The 24315-nt window shown below is 38.2% G+C and overlaps 1 protein-coding gene across 5 annotated transcripts in view; it reads left to right on the forward strand.

The window, feature by feature from the left end:
• Positions 1-3835: 3835 nt before the first annotated feature.
• The window catches only part of PPP4R4 (protein phosphatase 4 regulatory subunit 4), a 60956-nt gene continuing 40476 nt past the window's right edge, over positions 3836-24315 (forward strand). For 4 of the 5 annotated variants that reach the window (XM_042874156.1, XM_042874215.1, XM_042874300.1 and 1 more), the window contains exons 1-3: positions 3836-3983; positions 4508-4581; positions 23509-23611. In XM_042874156.1, the coding sequence (XP_042730090.1) occupies positions 3867-3983; positions 4508-4581; positions 23509-23611 (294 nt within the window). In that variant the 5' untranslated portion in view covers positions 3836-3866. Of the gene's footprint in view, positions 3984-4507; positions 4582-23508; positions 23612-24315 lie in introns of those variants that run through there. The other variant, XM_042874463.1, reaches the window with a different exon arrangement.

Below are 24315 nucleotides of genomic sequence, written 5' to 3' on the forward strand. Positions count from 1 at the left end.
GTTAATGCTGCTTTTTGAAGGGTTTGCTGAAAATAGACTAATGAAAACCCCCAAAACATTCCAGTCAGAGGTTGCTTGTTTGGGAATGGTGAGCTACAGCTGAAGCAGCTCCGGTTGTCTCTTGTTGCTGGTGAACAGGCAATCAAACTTCTGCATGCTCAGTTTAGCTGCTGAGTTCTGAGCAGAATTGTGCATAATCTACAAAGTGTACTGCATGAAAGAGCACTGATATTTTCTTGGAATGTTAAAGTAACAGAAAAAAAAAGGGGGGGGGGGACGGGGAGGAGAGGGGAGGGGAAGTGACAGAATGAAACATTTAATTTAATTTTGACCTTTAAGGAAATTTTTCATTTCAAAAGGAAGTATTCAGCTAAAAGCATAGTGTAAATTAGAAATATGTAAAGAAAAAACCCAAAACATTGAACCAAAAAAAAAAAAAAAATCTGGAGTGTTCGCAGTGTCTGAAAGCATTTACTGGCATGTCCTTCTGCACCCTCCAAACCAGTTATTTTATATTCTAGCTGACTCAGACATTGCAATACACATTGAGACTTCCTGAATTTTCAATTTCTCTGTGAATAATTCAGTTTGCAGGTTAATTCTTGGGAAGGCGTAACAAGCAGATCAAAGAATCACAGCCCTTTGAAAGCCATTTCTAGAAAGCACCTGATGGTGGGCAGCAAAGAACTGTGCATCTGTGCTACACGGCAAATCCCCTCACCCAGAGTCCATGGGCTGAGCGTACTGATAGCAAAGTCCTCCTCTCCATCTTGTATTTTTCATTCGTGATGCATACTGCATTCATAGTTTGTTTCTTTAGAACTCGTGAATAACACTGTTTTTCTCCTTCCACTTGGTATGCATATCGTTTTCCCAGGTGCTCTGCAATTTTCTCCATCAATGAAGGATTATTTAAAATCAGCTCTGTTTTGACTTTCACAAGATTACACAGCTCCTGTGTTGAAATGAGGGTTCTAGTTCACTCTGAATTTCACAAAGGCACTATGAAGTAGCTCTTCATACCATTGTAATAGCTGTGACAAGGTTGAAAATGAAGCTGAAAGTAGAGCTTTATTTGCAAGAAGAGAGTAGTGGAAAAGTGGAGTGCTGAAAGCAGCAACAGTGTAAGGGAAGTCATGTGACTTTCATCACAAATGAGGATGACAGACCGTTGGGAAAGAGTAGATTTACTGCTGGGGGGATTAACATATATATATGTGGTTTTGGAACAAAATGTGCGTTTTTTTCTTTCTGTCTGGCAGATGCGTGCGTCAAAAGGGAATAAGTTTGTATTGAATTCAGGCAACTTAATTCCTCCTGTGATGCTCCTTCTGGACTGGTATTTAATTAACAAGAAACTTCTTGTAGTTTTCTTCTGCTTTTTGCATTTTCAAGATGTTATAAAATTCTACTACAAAAATATTTCACATGCATACTGACTTTAAAATTTACTGGAGTCGTGTCTGCACAGCGTGGCCTGGGCTGAATCATAAGCACTGACTTTTAAAGGCATTAAGGGAGTTGTCTGCATCTTATCTAGATAGATAGATAGATAGATAGAGATAGATATAACAACAGCCTGTTATTTTGTGGCTTGTAAAATTAATATAAAATGAAATATGAAAAACTATCCTAGTTGTAAATCTTAACATACTTCATTCTTTAAGACTGACTTTTCCAATATCTGACTTGAAAACTGCAGTAAGTTTCTGACTTAAAGAACACAAAAGGAAACTTCTTTGGTCTCCTAAGACCTTCAAGATTCATGAGAGCCATTTGCAAGATGAAATAACCAGAAATGAGGTGTGAAAGAGCTTATAAAAGGATTTTCTTGATTAAGATTTGAAGATGCCGGATGACTCCTGAGCCAGGACTCTGAATTTGAGAACATTTTATAAAAGTCTTCTTCTTTTATATATATATATATTTGTTATTTTCCATCTCCTGGAGGTAGTTAGTTGACTGCTTTGAGATAAATTCAGTTATAACTTTTCAGTTTGCTGTCTGGTCACTTTCCCTATTTACAAATCTATTTACAAATTTCCCTATTGCAAAGGAGATTTTTAAAACAATGTTTCACTGTATTTCGTCACCATTCTTGAAACCATGGACTGTTTGGGCTTTCTGTTACATAACAGAACATTAAGTATTCATTTGTACTTTGGATCCGGTTTGTTTTTTCTTTTTCTTTTTTTTCTTTTTCTTTTTTTTTTTTCTGCTGGCAGTTTTGGTGTTATTATTTTGAAATAACAGAGATTTTTTTTTTTTAATTTTACCTTTCCAGTGATTTAAATGAGTGCAGGGTTTGACCTATGCAGTACACAGACAACACACTGTGTTCATTTCTTACTAAATAAAAGCTGAGATACTGATTATAAAATAAAAGTTGATCAAATTCTCAGCAATAGGCTTTATAGCATTAGCAATCTCTGGAATTACATTTTCCAACCGAACTTACTGAGTCATACACATGTATCAATGTAGCAGTAAAATGTTGCTAAGCTCTCAAATAAACTCTTATAGAATATTTACAGATATGTTGTTTTATTTATTTATTCTGATTGTTTTCACTGCGATAATTGCCACTGTCCTGAAGCCCAGAGAACTCCTTGGTTACTTGCATGCTGGGTGCTGTTGTGGACTCCTGTCCACTCCCAAAGGTGCTGTCATAATGAATTCTTCAGAAAGAGAGTGTTTTCCATGTTATTTGGCCATCCTTAAAAGGGCAAAAATTGGCTTTAAAAATTGGCTTTAAAAATTGGCTCTTTCATTTTTTAAACACTCTCCTCGTATGTCCAGTGTGCCCTGTGAGGCAGAATAAATCCTACAGCTGCCAAGGTGCAAGTAGGTGCCTCAGAAAGAGTCCCCGTGCCAGAGGGGAGGTAAAGGGCAGTAAGAAGGAAGAACGTGAGGTTAGGAGAAGCGTGAGTGATGTCATCGCTGTAGGATCAAAAATCACTGCCACGTTTGTCGGTTATCTTGCTTATTAATTGAAAATGAGTTTGAAAGCATTAATCGGCGGAGGAACCTGCTTTGGGCTTTTCACTAAATTCTCAACGTTTCCAGCTTCATTCTATGTTTGCTTCAAAATAGTTTGGGGAATAGGGCGAGGGTACGGCTGAGGTGCTACAAAGCACCGGGCCGGGGGGGAAGGAGCTGCTTCGGACGGCACCGATGAGTCAGAAACACCCGGAGAGAGGTCTGCGTGGCCACAGCCGTGCCGGGAGAACGCGGGCTGAGGGGCCGCGAGGGGGCGGACCCCCCCATCCCGCATTCGGATCTCGCCGCGCTCGCAGCCCTTCTGCCCCGCGGAGGCCGCTGTAGCGCCGCGTTGCCCCGGCGACCGGCTCGTGCTGCTGGGGCGGCTCCGCTGCGGAGGCTGCCAGCGTGCGGGGCTGCCCCGGCCCGGTCCGCAGCTCTCGCCCCCGCGCTGCCTGCTGCGCTGTGCGGCGCGTCCGCCTCGGGGGCTGCGCTGCCGGAGCGGGACGGAGGCGGGGAGCGTCACTGCGCCACGGCGACCGTCCCTCCCCCCGGGGCGGGGGGGCGGCACCCGGGCTGCGCGCCGAGGCTGCTCCGCTCCGTGCCCCGGCGGCGAGCGGTAGGACCCGCGGCCCGGCACTGAGCGGCGAGAAGGGGAAAGTTGGCTCGTAACACCCCCACCTGCGGGGTACCGGGAGGGGCACATCCCGCTCCCTGCCCGGCCGGGGAAGCAGCCGCACAAAGTTTGGCGGCGGGAGCTCGGCGGAGCCGTGCCGCAGTGTGCTGGGCTCCCGGTGGCGGTAGGCACGGAGGGGGCGTTGCGCGGTGCCGGCAGCGCGATGTGAGCCGCGGGCGGAGCGGCGGCTGCCTGGGGCTGCTGTGAGTCCATGCGCCCCGTACCGTGCTCCAGCGACATGGATTTTGGGCAGAGCAATCTGTTCGGGTACATAGAAGACCTGCAGGAACTAACTATTATAGAGCGGCCGGTGCGCAGGAGTCTGAAGGTATGTGCTCGGAAATAGAACGGTGCTTTGCAGTCCATGTGAGATTGTTGCCGGTTGTGTTTGTGGGCAGCTGTGCGGATAGGCTGTCTGTTTTACAGCACCGGGGGTATCAGAGATTGTTTTCGGTCATTTTGGAATGAAACGTATGGAACTCTACGTTTCTAATATTTTCGTCATGAGACTGCTATGCCGAAAAGAAAAAAAAAAAAAAAAAAAAAAAAAACCAACAAAAGACCAAAACCAGACTTACTTTGGCTTTTAGGTTAATGTACATGTGACTGATTTATACTTTCTTTCAAGTGATGAATAGCAGTAGTGTTTGACGTGTGGCTGTGCTTCAATTCTTGCTCCTCTTTCCCCCAGTGAGGAATCGATGGGACTGAATGTGAGATGTTGGCTCAGGGACATTCAGATCGCTCTTGGAGCATCCCTGCTTGTGGGGAGGAGGGGATGGGTAAAAGAAGATTAAAATAAGGCAATGGGAAGGCACTGTGAACTCATAATTTCTATTTCATACTTGATAGACACCAGAAGAAATAGAACGATTGACAGTTGATGAAGAACTCAATGACATTGAAAGGGCTCTTTACCTGCTCAGGTATTTCCTACAGCTTTACTGTGAAACGTTACTTACCTCTGTGTTTACATATAGCTTTTGAAGTGCTGTTACTCTTCACTCTCTTTGTTTTCACTCTCTTTGTTTTCTGTCTCACAGTAGTTGTTGGCTTTTGCCTTCTGCTATATTGGATGTCTAAGTGAGGTAAAGATTAGGTACTATGGTAGTATTTTTTGAAGTTGCAAAGCCTCTGATGCCTTTGCAGATGTGCCAACATTTTAGTTTCTAATATGGCCCTCATCAACGTTGAGTTGTACTTAATCTTCTTTTCCCCAGCAGATGGTTTTGCAAGAACCTTGAGTGTTAACATTAGTAATGCCCTTTATTCAATGCCTTCATGTTCACTCTGAAGCATGAGTGGTTACACAAGCTGATAACAGAGCTGCTTGAATACATCTGGGCTTTCTGAAGAGAAAACCTGAGGGATTAGTTTTGTAGTCCTTATGCAATACTGTGGAAGATGCTCTGTTAATGCTTCCCCGTGGCTTTTCATTGTACCTCCCTCTTCATGTTCTTGAAAGAATTTTACTTGCAATTACTGGACAACTTAAATGCTGATATTCTAAAATATAGATCACTTTCAGCAATTGCATGCCATCTTTGAGATTACAAATGTTCTGATGGATTTTGATTTGAGTATTTGTTTTTACACAATACATGGTAATTGGAGAACCAGCTGCAGCTCCCTCTCAGTTTGCTTATTCTGCTGTTCTAAGTGCTCTTCTGGGCTATCACTGCCCTCAGTGTTCATAGTATATAACCCTGATGCTTTAGTTTTCCCTTTCTGGGATGTGTGGCATTTTATTTAGGTAAGCATTTTTGTGCGCTGCTATTACTCTTAGTAGTGAGTTTCTTTTGATGCTAAGCTTTATTAAATACTGATTTAGAAACTTTTGTATTGAAAATAGTTCCTGTAATCAAAATAATATGAAAGCAATCTGTTGACTCTGGGGCAGATCGGAGAAAACAGTTTGCATGCTCTGCATATCACTGGAGAAAATCACATCAGTTTCATTTTGTACCTCACAGCAATCAGCAGGGCTGGCTTCCTCCCATTCCCTTTATCAAGTCCCCTCCCTGTAGCCACAAATTTCTTTGTTCTTTTTTTTTTTTTTTTTTGCTCTTTTCTCGATAAAAATGGTGTTTCAAGCAGTATGTCGTTACTGAATCGTTGCCTGGTTAAAGGGTGAAAGGTTCTACATCATATCTTTCATATTACTAATTACTTTTGAACTTGGCCTTGAACTTCTCTTGCTTTCATCTGCTTTCTCTCTACATGAACAGCTGTTCTGGGAGCATAACATTCATTTCCTTGTGCTGAAATTTTCATTGTTTACCTCTTCATAGGCATTTGTACTGAAAGGTAGCTTCATCTCTGCTTGGTAAGCTTTCTGTAAAGGAAATCCAGGGGAAGTTTTTGCTCTATGCTGCTTTCCTTGCACCAAGTAAGATGTAAGCAGAGTTGAAAAGCTGCTTGTGACACAAATGGTATCTTTTATGTAATGCACAGAGGTATATATTTTTGGCTTGTCTGCTATTTTTCATCTATTATAACACAGTATCCCTGCCTGTTCCTGTTGGACAATGATGTCAACTTGGACTTTTCATGCCTCGTTTTCTCATGCTGATGCATTATTTGACTTCCTTCAGGTTGTCCCTTCATTTAATAATAATAATAATAATAAAAAAGCAAGAGCAGTAATAAAAAGTATGTATCTTACCTTTGGTACCTACAAGTAGTATTGAAATGCTTAACATTGTGTCACATTGGTTTTTATATTGTCATTTATATACATAACTTGAGTCTTCTAGATAGAAAATTTTAGTTTACTAAGGGGGGTATATTTAAAGTAGTGTTGCTTGTACACATTCAGCACAATGGAGCTGAGTAATACTGAGTGAAGCCTTTGTATGATCCAACAAAGATGACGTTTAGTAATTAATTTCTGTGCAAATACAAAAAGAGCCCTCATTTTGTAATGGCTTTCATTCTAAACAAACAAACAATTATCAATCACTTTCTTCTCATTATCTGGCCTTCTTTCCCTCTAGAACCCACCTCCACCCTCTTCTCACCACCCTGAAACTCAGATCCTCTGGTCTGATTATATGCAGAGCTGTTGTGTTTTTTAGTAGAAACTCCTTACCCACAACACCCCCTCTAGATTTCTGCTTCCAAAACCTGAACAGCGTAGTCTGAGAACGGATGCATTGACATCCTATTTGGAGAGAATTACAGTCTTTTGCTCTCTGAGGTTTTTAGTACCTGAATAGCATGTACATGTTTCTTCTTTTTCTTATTCTTTTTTTTTTCTTACACGTGTCTGTCTGGTTCCTGCTACTGTATATATGAGATTTTTCCCAGCTCTTCTACCAGTCTCATGAATTCATTCTTTTTTCATTTCTTGTGTTACTTCTCATTTGGCAGTAATACTACAAAGTTTCTGGCGTGCTCTTTTGCTTATTAGTGTCATTTTTTATAAAGCTATTTGTTTTGCCTGTGCAGCATATATTCATATCCATCTCATAATCTTTCTTACATTTCTAAATGTCATCTATCCGTATCTAGCCACAATGTCTTGTCATATACTTTATCGATTTCTGTTCATTGTTTTCTAGGTATATAAATCATAGAATGGCTTAGGTTGGAGGGGACCTTAAAGATCATCTATTTCCAACCTCCCTGCCATGGGCATTGTTGCCAATACATGTCTATACATGCACTTGTAACACTGTGAATACACTGACATATTAATGCTGATTGAAACATCACTTTCAAAGGGACATGGTTTCATTTTAATTGGCTTTCTGTTGTTACATACTATAGTTTGGTTTTGTATTCTAAGTTACTAATTGCAATTCTGATTATTCTAACAAGTTTGTTATATATAATATTAAATTATATAATATATATTTTCTTTTTGGAATGTGAGTGGCTTTCTTTTCTGCTACTTTAGTTTTCACCTTCAGGTAGCAGTGTAATGAGGTAGGTTGATAAGATGATCAAGCTGGAGCTGATGGTTTTTAGTCAGAATAGTCTTCATCAAATGAGCTCCTTGATTTGGCTCATCAGAACTGTTCAGAAACAGTTGTGCAAGCAAAATGAAAGGCTGAGTTGCTCTCTCAGTGGCCAGAGTCTCTTCAATATGATGGAAGCATGGGTGAATGGTAGCTTTAGACTGATCGGAGTACTCAGTTTTAATTAGATAGTATTCTTCAATTAAACTGATCAAGTTCTAACTTAATAGGAATGTGCTGGAAAATCAGACTGTTAGTTGTAATCTCAATTAACCTTAATATTCCAATTGAGAAAATGGGCTTCTTTAGACTTGGTTTTCAGGAAAGCTTGTGAATTTTTTGTTGAAATCTAATGGATTTTGGTGCCCCATACAAGGAGATTCACCTTAGCATCCAGGATTTAGGTTTCAGAGCTTAACCTGAATGTCTTGGGTTTTCTGGTGAGTCTAAGTGGAATTACCTAGAAGCTGTATTCTGAATGTGTTTTGGATATTGCTGACCCTAGAGAAGAACCAGGAGAGCAGAATAGCAATGTTTATCTCATCTGTGTCTGTGACAAGATGATTGCTTATCATTGAAGGCCACCAGCAGATTAAGACAAGACTTACGGCTGAATATGCTTTAACTCCATGACTCTTCAGGACATCATAACCTCTGCCAGGAAAGTGAAGAGCAGTGAAGCAGCTCGGGGACAGCAATTTTTGTTCTTACAGCAACTTTTGTCTGCAGTCTTTATTTCCATGGTTTCTCATGTTTAATGGGAGTACTTACTCTTCGTTATCTTACTGAAACTAACCCTTTTGTGGCAAAAAGTCAATAGTAAAGTATGTATTGTTTGTCTGATGCAAATCTGGTTTGCATACAGGGATATTTACTAGAACACAGTCTGTACAGTGGCTTGTTTTTTTTCTGAAAGCTTTTCTGATAGGTTTCCCTAGAGGTTTTTATAATGTTTTTGTGCATTGTATTATTTTGTGTTCAGTTACTTTGGGTTAATTTGTGTCTGCTTAGTGTTAAACCTTCCAGGCCTTGACATTTCTGTTGTACTCAAAATACCAGGGTAATAGTGAGTTATCAAGGTGGAAGATTGAATTATTCACTCTTTTGGGAACATGCTGTACTTTGTTTTTTGGAGTGGTTCTGTCTGTTTAGAAAGCAACTCAACTCCCCTCCAAAACATTTAGTATGGATTTTGAAGACAGGATAGCTCTAGATTAGAAAGAATCCAGTGCTTATAAACCTAGCATGTATCAGTAAAAATAATTAGTGTGCCTTATTGTAGCCCTCTTTGATTAGCAAGAGTATTCTCAAGTTTGGAATGTCTCTTTATGCAGTATATGTTGTTAAATGCGAGCATCATAACCACCAGCTACTACTTCAAGAATTGTTATTGTTTTTTTCAGTCTTTATCATACTGATTTCTCAGATTTTTTTTTTCTCTATAGATGCAAGCAACTCACATTTTGAATTAAACACTGTGTAATGTAACAGATTATAACCATTATCTAAAATAAAGAGATTATGCATCTTATGTGTTTATGGTCCTTGTGCCTAGGTAGGATGCCGAAGGATCCAGCTGTCACATCAAATGTGTCAGAAAATAATACTTCTAGCTAGATCTTTAAGCTGTAAATGCTGTCATAAAAAATACTACTTCAGTCTTTATTGATTATATTTGTTTATACTTATATTTATATAGTCTTTATTTATTATATATGCCCAAGATAATAATGTCTGTTTTTAATTACAATTTATATTATGTAAAAGTTGCACTCACTTAATTGGGTGGATAAATTGATTGACCTTGACGCTGTTACACATACATGTATATGAAATAGATATTTTTGCTTCCTCAAAGTGAAAGGTATACCTGTGTTTTTCTGAAACAATACAAAGTCACATGCTTTTATTAAAATTTAGACTCATGAAAATACTTTTGTTGGTCATATTTGCTGATTTGAAATGACATCTGAGGAACCAATGGTAAATGTACATAGCATAGCTTAATATAACGCTCTGAGAAACCTCAGAACACAATGGAGAGAGAAAAATCTCCATTTCAATTTTCTTGCTTCTCTCAGGAAGATGGCAGTGCCAGTTGTTTCACTGTTCCAGGCTTTGTGCTCTGCCTCAGAGGCACACTGGGGAATTGGTCTGAGCCAAACCGTGAAAATAATCATAGAATCATTGAATGGCTTAGGTTGGAAGGGACCTTAAAGATCACCAAGTTCCAACTGTCCTGCCATGGGCTGGTTGCCACCAGACTGCTCAGGGCCCTGTTTAACCTGGGAATAATGGTTAAAATAATGGTTAGTTTGAAAATAGATCACCTGAGAAAAGACCTGTGACAGCATGAGAGAAATGGGTAGCAGCATGGGAACAGGACTCTGGAATGGGTAAAATGGCTTTGGGCATAATTAGACTTGGCTGGCTTATGGTGTGCATGAAGCTGAGGTTTTCTGGTATAGTTTCAACATCAAGCTGAATGAAGCTCTTGCTGTATCAGACAGAGCAGTTCTTTCCTTTCCTTGCATGACCAGGTATTTCAGTGCTTTGTGTGTGCTAGCATAACGGGATTGCAGCCATACAGTCTCAGTCTGATTAACGAACTGACAGTCATGGTAACAAATTTTTCAGGTATTCACTTCCAAAAAAAATGTGCAACTGCACAACTATTCAAGCTAGTAGGAGGGGGAGCGTGAGTGGAGAGCAAGTCACAGCTGACAGATCACTTTCCCATCAGTAGCAGAGCAGATTTAAATTAGGTTGTGCTAATCTCACATTTACACTCAAAAGTCTTTGGACTTCCGTACAAATTGAAAAGATTGGAGAGTACAGCGTATCAGCTGCAGAGTGTTTAATAAGCTCTTTGGCATTAAGTTGGACTTCCAGAAGTCTACAGGTGATGTGCTGGGGCAGTGGTAGCCCTTCCTTATATGTTGATGCATTCTCCTTTGGAGGTGCTAATTCAGTTTGTTTCAGAGCATCTTTGGGCACAACATAATAAGGAAAAACTTAGTGTGCATTTGTGGTTTTTCATAGTAAACACAGTCGAAAGAATGGTGGGGTTTTTCAACATCTAAAAACTGTTCTATTGACCTCAGAAAACCTTACTGTTCTTCCCTAGAGAAGATATGGAATATCCAAGAATGTATTTATAGTACTTCTTTGTTTCTACATGAGGAATACTGTGCAAGCATAACATGTTACTCAGCAGGAGGCTGTTTGCTTTTTTTTTTTTGTTTAGATAAGCATGATCACTTAATAAATAACTTTATAACAGCTGCACAATTCATTTTGAAATGGCACAATTAATGTGCAAGTGTAACAATTCTCCTTTGTGTTACCTTTCTTAGAAAGCTTCAACTGTTCATAACAACACTGTGTACTTGCAAGGAGCCTTTGTCCTTATGCTTGTTCAACATTACGCATTTATTTTTGTATCCTTTGCCTGATTTGGCAATGGGTAATAGCATTGCACAAGTTTTTCAGAACCTGATGATGCATCCAGTAGAAATGGCAGGAGGATGCAGATGGGTGAAAAACAATGTTTTGTGTACACAAATTGCAGGCTCCTGAAAGAGTAGGTCGATCTATTCATTTATGTAAGTCTGAGAACATTGTCACAAGATGGTGCCCCATAGTGTGATGGCTGTAATATGACAGTGACTGGAACTAGTAACTAGGAGATTTTATTGCCATCTTCTGTTGTTTTGAGGACTACTTTACTTTAGGCTTGAGAGCCCTCCACGTGCTATGGTGTGATGCTTCCGTAGCCCTGTGCTCTGACTCAGCTTCAGTTTCTGCTGGCAGCATTTAGCAGTTGTCCAGCAATTCTTCCTAAGACTAGTACATTTCAGTTTTGAGAGTATCAAAATAGTAGCATGCGCTGTTAGTGATAGGGGGCTGGGACTTGACAAATGCTTGTCTTTTGTGTAAGTACTTTTAGACTCTTTTGAGTAATGATACTTGGTGCTGATATATTGCTTCATCTGTTTTTAAATTCATAGCTCTTGGAGATGCTCTCTAATTTCCACAAACTAAGGTGGATAAAAGCTCCATTATGCATTGGTTCACATTTCCATAGTTTGTGAAGGGGAGCTTGCTTTACTGGGGTGAAATTCTGGTTGTAATTTCAGTGCTTCAGGAACTAGGACTGCAGGCTTGAATCTGTGCCTCAGTTGATATGCTGTGACAGGAATAATTTGGAATGTAAAAAGAAATAGTTCCATCAAGATTTAAAATTAATCCTGCTATCTGGGGTATACTTGTGTAACTATTTTTAGTTATTTTTAGAGTTTTGTCTTTGTTCCACCAGCTGCTGGTTGAGGTGTCAATAGTGTGCTAAGGTTATACTGACTCTATCAAGCCTCAGAGCCTGAAGCTTTATTTTTGAAAAGATAAACCAGGATTATTTCATCATTTAAGCAGAGATTTTCGCACTGGAATAAGTATGATGGGAATGTAGATAGTTCTTGAGACTGAGGAATTCAAGGAAATCTCCTGTTATCAGTTAGAATTTCTAATGCTTTGGGAAGGGATGTGTTGTTTTATTTTGAAGAGGCAACTTTTTGTGCAAGACTACTTCTCTTTAGGTCTTGAATGCAAACTGAAGAGAAAATTGGAAACAATTTCTACAGTATTGACAAAGTCTGGAATAGAACATAATGGCTGAAGAACCAGCTGTCTAAATTATATACAATTACATGATTCTGTGCCTTAATATGAAGGTTCCTTCAGATTCTGAAACTGAATGGCCCTGTGCTGTGCTGGAACTTGCATCTTTAGCCAAAGCCAATGCTCAAGGAAAGGTTTTTAAAGATAGGCTAGTGATTCATAAGTAGCAAGAATTATTTCACTGGAATGTGATGATGATATTTATGCTGTGAAAGTTAACATCATGGGCATTCTTTTGCCTTGTTTTCCTTCACCTTGTATAAATATCTTCCAAGATCAGCTTGTGTACAGGTCTTGGCAGACTGAACAATACCAGTATCCTTCACACTCTTTGGAAATAAGAGCCCTGCAAACTCTGTCCGTCAATCTGCTCAAACTAGTTTTACATAGCTATCACATTCACTGCAGTTTCTAAAGTTGCTCCTCACTCCCTAACCTTGCTGGTTCATGGAGGCACTTCTTGAAATAGTATTTCCTATTGAACATGCACTCCCCACTGCTACCAGATGGATGCCACTGTCTATAGAAGAAAGACGGCTTTCTGCTTTGAGTCATAATAAAACAGAATGAGAAAAGAGAAAAAGAACCATTTGGAAACTTCTGCTAGATCTCTGAGAAATGTCTATCTGAGAACAGGCCTTATTGCTTCAGGCTGATACTTTTATATGAGCAGGACAAGGTACCAGATATTTCATATCCATCTTACTGTTTGAATGGACTCTTGATGATACAGGTATTTGTATTTAAATTCTACATTTTTTGTTTCTTTTGCATTCAAATCAATATTTCTGTATACTACTTTTTGCAGGGTTTAATGTTAAGGAACAAAGCAATCAAGCTGTGGGTATGTTCCCCAGTATCTTGATAATGGTTATTTCAGGAGCAGCTTTCTTTGTTCAGTGCTGTCGTGTGGCTGTAGGTTCTGTGAATGTGTACAACTCTAATGTGCAGATGAGCTGAGTCATTCCTTGTCAGTTGTGTCAGTTCCCAGCAGGACTGATTGGAATTGCTGTGCTTTCTTGAACCTGTTGACTGCAGTTGAAAATATCTTACCCATTCACCCCATATGTACTAAAGGATTTTTAGATACTTGCCACTTTAGTAACACATCCTATGGACAAACGGTATTTCTTATTCATTGTATATCTTCCAAATTACACATTTTTTGTTTACAAAAATCATGGTAAAGTGTGATCTTTAGACCCAATAGTCTTCTCTGTAATTTCTGTTTTGTTTATATTTTTCCATTGCTTTACTATAGCATAAAAAACTTACATTCAGACTTTGTGTCAGCTGGGATAAATTAACTGATAGGAATAGAATTGCAACGTGATAGTGTTACGTGTGTGTGAATCCAGGCTGACTGCAAAAACTAGGGGTATTGCTCTTATGGACTTTAGTTAGTTAGAGGGATTAGGAAAGTATTCGTGGCACATGAGATGTTTTTAAAAAATGTACATATTCTTTAAGCTTATGTAAATAAATGTTCCCAGCACCAATGAGTAGTAATAACATGTAATGAAAGATCGCAACATCAAAGAGCACAGTCTTACATGTTCCTAATGAGGAAAAAAGTTGTTTATCCATCCTGCTTGTCCTTATCCTCTTTTCAATAATCATCCAGTTTAAGAGAATTCTTCTGGCTTTGCAAATGGATCAATACAGGATTTTCTGTGGCAGTCCAGGGGCATGAGAAGAGCATGAGCAGAAATCCTTGGAGGTTTGAGTCCACAGCTTGAAGTAAAAACAGTGAATTAATTTTGGTAGGTATCAGTTCTGCCCTCCCTTCTCTCCTACCTTCAGAAAACTCTTGCTGAACAATGAAGACAACACTGGAGCCATCTGTTTATTCTGAGATAAAATGGTAATCCTTCAAAGCTGCCATATAACTGCTCGCTTTAGCAGTTGGATAGGAGCAAGAAGTTGGATTCAAGCTGGGTCAGTGTGTTGATAACTCCACTGACACAGAGCTGCAAAGTAGGAGTCTCGTTGCCCTCAGTAAAACCGCTACATTTTGCTTGCAAGGAGTCATGTCCCCAGAATGGGGTGCTTTACTGTTGGCTTGTACTGCATGAGAAGTACAGCTGACCGGCTTGTGGGGTGACTTTCCAAAGTAGGATATACTCTTATGAAAGTGCAGGGTGATGTCTACGTTGCAGTTTCCTCACATATCAAATGGATATGAAACTACTCAAATTTAAGACATCGGTATTTTTAAATTACATTGGAAAAGCTAGGTTAGGGACAATAAATAAATACTTAAAAAAAAAAACCTAACCATGTTTTTGCTCTGAGTATAAATTGTGTTGTCTCTGATAGAATAACTATATGTAGAAGAGAAATGTGAAGAGCTTTTGCTTTAGTATACATGTCTACATGGTAATATTACTTATGCTATTTTGCAGGCCTGAAGATAAAAAAAAAAAAAAAAAAAAAGCTGGCTTTACAGGGAGAAGCAGAAAAGATACAGTTTTCACTGCTGAAATTGTAACTGAGCTTTTTGAGGAGGAGGATTTATGTCCATATTAAATAGCAAAACATGAGTCATTGCCTCACTGCTGTTTGCACCAAAATGCTTCTGTTACAGTTAATCTCCTTTATGTAATTTCATTTAAAAGTTCAAGAAGAGAGTACCTATTTTTCTGCCATTTTGGGAGCTAGACATTGTTTAGAATATATTTTTCAGGTCAAGATTTATTTTTTACTCTTGCCTTTTACAACTGCATCAAGTGCGAACCACTAAACTGTTGAGGAGGAGAGCAATAACTACAAATTAACCTGCTCGTTTAGTATAGTTATTAACCCAAGAGGATGTATATTTCCTCTTATTTTAATTACTATGTAAAGCCAATGCAGGTGCATTTTAAGGGTTGCTTATAAATTCTGAACCTTACGTGCCTGTTGTATTATATGCGGATAAATTACTTGTGCCGTGAGTTTGTTACAAAAGATCAGATGCATACCGGCATGGAAAATAAACAGGAGGGAGACTAACTTACGTCATCTGATGGTGTTAGAACAAGGAGAAATGGTTTTAAACTAAAAGAGAGGACATTTGGATTAGATCTTAGGAGGAAGTTTTTTACTCATAGGGTGGTGAGGCACTGGCACCACTGCCCAGAGAAGCTGTGGATGCCCATCCCTGGTGGCATTCAAGGGTAGGTTGGATGGAGCACTGGGCAGCCTGGTCTGGTGGGGGGCAACCAGCCCCCAGCAGCAGGTTGGGACTGAGTGGGCTTTCAGGTCCCTTCCAGCCCAAGCCACTCTGTGATTCTATGCTTTCACTTTGATTACTGAAACTGTCTCACCTATTTTAAATCAATGTTATAGAGAAGTAAGATAAATAAAATAGATACCAAGATCTTTGAATCTTATTTATTTTATTGCTAATTCTGAAGACTTTAAGTAGTTCCTTTTCCAGTACTTTATCTTCTTGATTAAATGAGGAGGAGGATGCCTTTTTAAAAATTATTTCTTGCTTTGTGTAATTTTAGCAAAGGACTCTAATAATAAGTACTTTTTCATTCTGTTGCTCCTTCTTTTTGAGTCCAACATACAGAAAACTGATTTCTGCCCCCACTTCTCATCCTTCCCCCCCAGTGCCATTCCTTTCTTTGCAATTTCATGCATCTCGTTTTTCTTTTTCTTTGCCATCATCCAATCAAAGGACGAAAAAATGTATTGCATCAGTGCTTGCCTTTTACTGTAATTTTCCTTTTCTGCGTTACTTTTACTTCCATGGAAGGATACTGATGATAGCATAGTATATAGATATGCTAGGCAATCTGGTGGTTAAAACTGATATACTTTGAAGGATCTTTGCAGTTCAGTATATTTGAAATGCATTGAAAGGGAAATACATTATTTTCTTCAGAGATGATTCTGAGCTAATTTTAGGAAATGTGGGTGGAATTACTGGAAAATGCTTTATTTATTCATTCCATTGCAGAATGTCAAACACTTTTTGGGATAATTGTACTATTAGAAATAATTTTAAATATAATCATCTGAAGGGGGAAAAATAGTCTAACAAGAATCTATTTAAAATTGTTGTAGTGATTTTGAAGGTAGAGAACATTATTAAGACAGGCCTGGGATTATAATTACCAAAACCTGCTTGAGTAGAGGGAAGGATATTCTGATGCTGTGCACTTAATGATTTTTAAGAAGAATGTAAATACAGATGAATTATCTGTGTGTATATATATAATAATATATATTTGAATTTACTGTTTGAAATTATTCTGCAAAAGACATGGAAATTTGCAGGACCTATAATCGCTTCATTTTGTTTATCATGTTTCCTGGATTATATGCTTTGGTTATCTGTCCAAGTCCAAGCTGTATGCCATCAGTGGAAGAAATCTTTTATGTTTCTAAGAGACATGATTCTTTCTTCATTTTAATTAAGGAGGTGAATTTTGCCCTACTTTCCTCAGAGAACATGAATCAAGTAGACCACTTCTTTGTTTGACTGGATGTGAATTGGCAACAGCTTAAATTGAAGTGATTTTTAGGTATTTGCATGTTCCTCTTGGAAGTTGTCTTTGATCTGTGGTTGCTGCTGATGGATGAGGGAACAGTGCTACAGTCAGCTGTTTGACTTCTATTGCTTATGTACATAGCTGTTTCGGTCTGCAATAGATGTCCAATACTATTTGAAATATTTGAATAATAGAGACAGAAAAAGCAAGTCTTACCAGCATTTTACAAGCTAGCTTATAGCTTATGTCAGGGTTCAGTTTGTTGTTCTGTGTTTTGTTTTCTAATGATTTTTTTTTTTCTTTAAGGGTCACTAGACTCTTTGACTATGATATCAATAAGTTGGTAAAAATTTAGTGTTATCAGTTTGACGTCATTCAGTCATTCTGAGTTCAGTCATTCTGAGCTGTTTGGCTGTGAGAAAAAGAACTGCCTCTATAGCTGAAGCTTCAGAAGAGTTTCTAAAATTTCACATGCTTTTTTTTTTCTTTTCAGTGCTCACAATTTTACTACCACATTTTTCTAACTGAAACAGAAACTCTGCTTATTATATGTACCTCTACCTATAATATTTCTCTGTATATATCTGTCTTGGTTAAATGTGAAAATGCTGTAAGAAATAGCTTCAAACCCTTGAATTCAGTGGGACTGTACCATTTTCATTTTTTTTCTTGTGACTTTACATTCATTCCCTGACTCTTTCAGCTTTGTCTCCTTCTTGTCTCCTTCATTTCCTTTTTGGTTCAATTTACTGTGCCATTTCAGAATTAGATAGTCAACTTGCATACAAAATACATTTCACATTCAATTTATCTAAGTTAAAGCGTCTGATGTGTCAACTTAGTTTGTTATTCTGGCATATTCTTACTCTGCTTTTTAATGAAGCAATGCAGATAAACAGACCACTAGCATTAGCTTTCCTAACCTGTGATATGCTTTTCCTAATGGTATGCTGATAGGGTTAGTATAGCATAGTTAGATTTTTAAATAAAGTTCAAAGAGACTTACAGTGAGGGATGAGGTTAAGGGAAGTGATATCTTCTGTTAGATCAGTCACTACATTGTTTGTACATGTAAATATTTATGACAAGATTCTTATCTACTTCCACAAAAGTCAGATTAGTGCTGCTATGAAAAAACAATGTAGAAGTGATAAAATATGAAATGTGTTATGTTGAGGAGGGATGAGTATACGTGATAAACAGACACACAGTGATAAAAGTGGGAGCTTTTGGATCTGATGTGTACGATGCCTCACAATAAAATGACTCATAAGTTGAAGAAGACTCTAAGTAGACTTAAATACTTGATAGGTCATTTGAGGCATTTATTTCTTCCATGCCATAAATACATAGCTATCTCTATGGGTGATGCAATGAATAAACTGGAGTGGTGCATATTTGGATAATGTAGTATGATTGGATTAATTTCTTCTTCTTTTGTTTCTTTTCATGCATGTAGAATTTATTCATATTTGCTCTAAAATTATGCTGGGCATATAGTTACTAAGTAGAAGACTGAGAAGGTGATTTTGGAAAATGCAATGTTTTTTGTTTAAACTGTATTTTTTAATAGAAAAGTGTTAGGATGCCAGTTGTAACGAGATGGTCATACTGGGATATTACTAGGACTTCTGATTTTCATTTAAAATGAGCATTAGTTAAATGTTATATTCTCAGATTCATCTTACTTTTAGCAAATTTATAGAAACCTAATAATATGAGTTTCTTCTGTGTTTGATTTGGCCATAAGGTCGGAGTGGGTGATGGGCAAAGCTTCTTGATGCTGCTTTGCACAGTGTCCTTTGGAGAGTGTTGAGCGTAGTTCAGTCTGGTTTGTATCTTTCTTCCAGAGTCTTGCAACTAGGATAATCCCTAGTTTTCTTGAATGTGAAGGCTGGTGTACACAAATGTTAACATGCCTTCTACAGAAAAAGGCCACTTGGTTCTAGAACAGTTTAAATTAGTTCTGAGGTTGTTACGTGCTTCCCACAGCAATGTGACTTAGGAGCTCTACTATTGGATTTTAACATGTAAGACACATAGAATAGCTGATACAATGCAAAGATTTGTAATTATGCAAATATGTGTATGAGTTAGAAGTGTTTTTTTTTAGTTCTTACACTATTTTTTGAAAAGGATCCACCAAAGGCTCTTACCTTTGAAGGCCAACTGCATCAAAGTATGGGTGGCCAGCACAGAGAGAGGGGTAACTCTCCCACTCTGCTCTGTCCATGTGAGGTTCCATCTGGAGTACAATGTCTAGGCCTGGGGCCCCCAACACAAGGAAAATGTGAAGTTGTTGGACTGGATCCAGAGGAGGGCCACGATGATGAGAGAATGTCCTATGAAGATAGGTTGAGGGAGTTGGGCTTGTTCGCCTTAGAGAAAATTCCAAGGAGACCTCATTTTGACTTTCCAGTACTTAAAGGGAGCTTAAAAACAGGAGGGAGACCAACTTTTTTATGAGAGTAGACAGTGATAGGACAATGGGGTATGACTTTCAACTGAAAAAGAGGAGTTTGAGGTTAGATGTTAGGAGGAGATTCTTTACTCAGGGGGTAGTGAGGCACTGGCACTGGATGCCCAGAGAAGCTGTGGATACCCCATTCCTGGAGGTATTCAAGGCTAGGCTGGATGGGATCTTGGGCAGCCTGACCTGGTGGGGGGCAGCCAACCCACAGCAGGGGGGTTAAAACTAGATGATATTTAAGGTCCCTCCAACCTAGCCCATTCTATGATATTCTTAAAGATAGTTATCAGATATATCCCAAATATCTTCACATTTCCAGTGATCAGATAAAACTTTTGTTTTGATTCCAGTTACTTTTATTTGTCACTTACAGCATGTTAGATGATAATATACAGTTTTTTTTACAGCCCTTATATTGTCTATAAAACTTCTCTTGAAATGTGTATGTAATTTCAAAGCTGTTAATATTTCTACAGCTCATTCTTCTAAACTTTTGTTCAATTGAGGCTATTAAAGGGAGTTATTTTAATAAAATGACAAATCCTTCCTTGGAACTAGGTCTGCTTATTATACACTTAAATATGTCAAAAAAAGATGTTTAGACACTCATATAATTTATGCTTACAGAAGTATGCTTGAAACGTAAGCGTAGATAGCATGAAATAAGGGGAAAATTACTGCATTTCAGATATGCCTTGGCGCAGTGTTAGGAAAGGATTGCATTCTTCAAGAAAATGTTAGATTATCTTTTATCCAAAGAGGATTCACCTTGAAAGACAATCACTTGTGAGAATTCGTAATTTCAGGACATTTCTTCTAGTTCCCAGGGTTTTTTTTCTTTTTTTTTCTTTAAAATGAAACGAAGTCTTAAATTAACCTTAAATTTAGGAAAAACAAAAAACAAACTTGTGTAAACATTAGTTTACTTAGCAAGAGTATTCCTTAAAAAGCAATTTAGTCAGTTTTAAGCCCGTGTCTCCTCTTTTGCATAAGAAAATCTTCTCTATAAAAATCCTCGCAATAAATGCAAAGAAGATTCTCTAAGAAAGTCTTATGGGTCAAGCACCTTTTACATTACTGACAGACATTTATCAGGATTTCTAGTTTGCCTTGGCAACCACCGAACCGGAGAACAGAAATCCTGGAAGTACAATTGCTATTGAAGGATTTTGAAAAGGGCAAAATCATGTCAGATACTGAGCTTTTATATGAGGAGGAGGTTATCTGTGAATCAATCAATCACAGTGTAGAGATAGGGACCTCTGCAAGTCATCTGTTCAAATGGCTTGCTCAAAGCAGTGCCAGCTTCCCAATTGAATCTAATTTATTGTTAGATTAGGTTGCTCAGGGCTTTGTCTGGATGAGTTTTGAATGTGTCTAACTACTCTCCAACTTCTGGGCATTCTATTTCAAATGACTGATAATGCATCTTGTCTGTTTATTTTTTTTGGTTGGGTTCTAAATTTTACTATATGAGGCAAGGAAGAAATTTTGTAGTACTGATCCATATCAGGTTGAATTTAAAAAACAGAATTACTAGGTACCTAAATTCTGTGAGTAGATTGAAGGCACTGGATTTATATTTTCAAAGTCACCTAAAGTATATGCATTTTGTGAAAACTAAGAGTAAGACTGAAAAATGTTTTCATGTTATTTGAATGCCTCACTCATCGAAGTAGGTAAACTTTTTTTTTCCCCAACCAATGTAGATTCGGACGAACACAACTTTTTGGAATTTTGCACTGAAAATGATGTCATGATGTGTTAGTGCATTATTCCCATGCAGTTATGCATCAGAATTTCTAGGTTTATAAAACTAAATTATGCAAAGCACAGATTTTAGTGCTTGATTCAACTCTATTTAGCAAGTCATTTTTGCTGAACTACAAAGCAATAGCACTAAACAAAATCTGTTCAAGTGCTGTACTTCAGTCCTCTCTACAATGTTGTGTTCTGCTCCTGTCAGTATGTTTTTGCAGGCTAGAGCCAGCAAAGGAGTAAGATGCAAATCTTTCTCTTTTTCAAGGTCCCTTGCTGTAACATTCTCCTGGGGATCATTCAGTGGCTAATTTTTGTTCATGCTGTAGAAGGAGCTGTAGTCTTTTTTTACCTTTCCAGATACAAGTATTTCTAATTAAGTATCCATAAACTCTTTAATGTTTTTTTTTCTCATTTTAAAGAATCAGTTTATAAAATTAAGCTGAAGTTGAAAATTTGAAGCCTTTAAGTATTTACTTGAAAGATAAGAAATCCTATTGTTGGCCGGGAGCTAATCTGAAAATTTGCTTGAATGGATGGAAAAAAGTAACCTGTATGTAGTCGTAGAATCAATAGAATCATAGACCCTTTCTCTGTGATTGGAAGACAGCTTTGGGGAGCTCAAAGCAGGGTGAACTAGGGTGATATTTTCAAGATATTGTCATGACCTCCGGGTTTGAACATATCTAAGGATAGACTCCACTGTATGCCCTGAGGGTGCACACAGTGGCATCATCCAGGTCATTACTAAAAATGCTAACCAGTAATGCCTCTAGCATGTACCCCCAGAGTAAGCCTCCACTGACCAGCTTCCAGTTGGCTGCTTTGCCAGGTCAATAGTTCGTCCAGTTTTCAGCCTGCAGCATTTTCCATTTATCTTGCTTGTACTTCTCTCAGTTTGTCCATGAATATGTCCATGAGAGCAGGTGTCAAAAGTTTTGCTAAAACAACATCCAACATCTGGGCCAATTGTCTCATTGTAGAAGCTGTCAGGTTGGTCAGGCATGATTTCCCTTTCATGAAGCCATGTTGGTTCTCTCAATCATCTTTTTGTCCCTTGTATGTTTGAAAATGGATTTCTAAGTGGATTTTATTCCAATTGTAAAGTGGTCTCCAATTGTAAGGTGATGATGTAGACATCATCATATGCAAGTAGGTGGAGAAAAACAAGCAAGAATGAGTGGAGGAGCTGAAGGGAGATGGGCCACTGCTACTTTTGCCCTTGAGAAATGCCAGGTTTTTAATGAACCTTGTTGAGTTGCTCTTATATTGCTGGCTTGCAGTGGTCAGCTGGCATTGCAGAGATGGTGAGAAGTAGGATGGGAGTGTTCAGGTGTGAGAGTTTTCATCCCAGGATGACAATTCCCAGCATTGTACAGTCACTGGGACCTCCTGTAGGATGAGCTCTGAAGTTTCATATTTAAATTGTATTATCTGTAAGGTTTTTCCTTGCACAAAAAAGATTGAGCTAAATTGCTACTAAGTATAGGGCTCTGTTAATGTTCTATAATTAGCACAGTTAATAAAGGAATAGCACCTGCATAATAGTATTTGACTGAAGAGAATAACTGTTTAGTATTTATTATTAGAAAAATATCTTAATATGAATGTTTAGCAATAGTTCTTTAATCCTAAATGCTTTAACACTTAAAGGAGAAGGAATCTATGGTGCAGCTTTTTTGGTAGGAATAGAAGAAAAATCTTCCACAGTTGGAAAATTACAGGCTGTGTAGGTGTTGAAATGCCTCCTGCTTCACATTGTTAATTGGCAGCAGACCAAGTGCTCAGCATTTCTGTTTTAAAGGGGAACACTGCCCTTTTCTTTGTATTTCTGACTGATGAAACTGGTTGTATTTTTTAGTGGTTAGGATTTTCTTCTACCTTGATACAGACTGAATGAAGTATTCAGAAAATTATCAAGTTATCTTGACCTTTTATATTATTACTGGATAATATAAAGGTATGCATCTTTTCCTTGCTGAGACTGCAAGCTGCAGTGAAGGATGTGGGCCTCCTCTCCTGTGACCCTTTTCCACTTTGGGGGCCCTAGCTTTCCCAATTTTGCTTTAAAACTTAGCTGGAATTAGCGTGTAGTATACAGAGAAATCTGCCATGCATATGAAAGACTTTAATATTCATTTAATTAAAATATCTAATAACATAATTTTGAATAATACAACAATAATGAAAGCTGTGAATAGATTATTTATTAATTTAAATCCCTTTTCAGTGGCTGACATAACACTGTTCTATCACTGAGTTTAGATGATACTGAGAAACATGTTTTTATTGAGAGACCTTGCACATGTTTCCTAATAAAATTGTAGGGATGCTTTTAGTGCTGTTTTCTACTATTTATCTAAAAAAGATAATGCTTGATAATAATTGATGTATTATATGAATAACCTAAGGAGGGTGGCAGAGGGCTGTTTTCTCTTTTTAAATAAAAGTTGTGAGCTTGCAATAGTCTTAGAAAGTAATCTGTATATGTATTTTTGTAAGCTCTGGCCAGGATGTCCAAGGAACAAGCGTGGTGGCAAATCTTCCAGTCCTGATGCGACAGAATCCTGCAGAAACACTCCGTCGAGTTTTACCAAAAATCCGAGTAAGTTTGTGTGTAATGAGGCTTGAATGTATCTTTTTCCAACAGTACTTCAAAGAGGCAAAAAAAAAAGTCCTTAGTACTTATATTGCAAGCTTGCTCGGAGAGCTGTGCCTATCAGATCTTCCCTATTAGTTGACTGAACTTAAGTAGTATTGCAGATAGTAGTATCTGTTTTGAAAAGTGTTAGTACAGGAAAAGAAAGCAGAAGTAATACTGTTTATGTGTTCTGAAGATTTATCAATGATTTGACAGCTTTTTGAGAGCTCTTTCTGAGGCCCAGCCAGTTGCACTGGTTCAACTTTATGTTCTCAACCTCATTCCATCCAACATCCTGCTATCCAGAAAAGTATGCTTCGCTTTTAGTTGCCCTAAGATTCATGTGCTGCTCTCCACATTTTTAGTAAGCTACTGTTGGCTGTGGTAAATGCATGCTGTCCATATAGTGTTAAACAGTAATTCCGTTCACCTATTTATTTGTATAAGGGATATTTTAAGAAAAAAATGATCTCTGTTTCTCCTCTGTCTCTACTGTAGTGTGGAAGACATGAAAAAGTGCATTTAAGATGTGGTTTTAGGAGCAGCTTCAATCAAATGAGACTGCATTACTGAAGCAGATGTTAATTCCTATTTGCTATATATAGCTATACAAGGCAGTGTTAGCAGTTAAGACTTTGAATATGTTAGCATGCTTTTTAGAATGTTTT

Source organism: Lagopus leucura, unplaced genomic scaffold, assembly GCF_019238085.1.
Source record: "Lagopus leucura isolate 7727_CA_CO unplaced genomic scaffold, USGS_WTPT01 Super-Scaffold_1, whole genome shotgun sequence".
Lineage (NCBI taxonomy): Eukaryota > Metazoa > Chordata > Aves > Galliformes > Phasianidae > Lagopus > Lagopus leucura.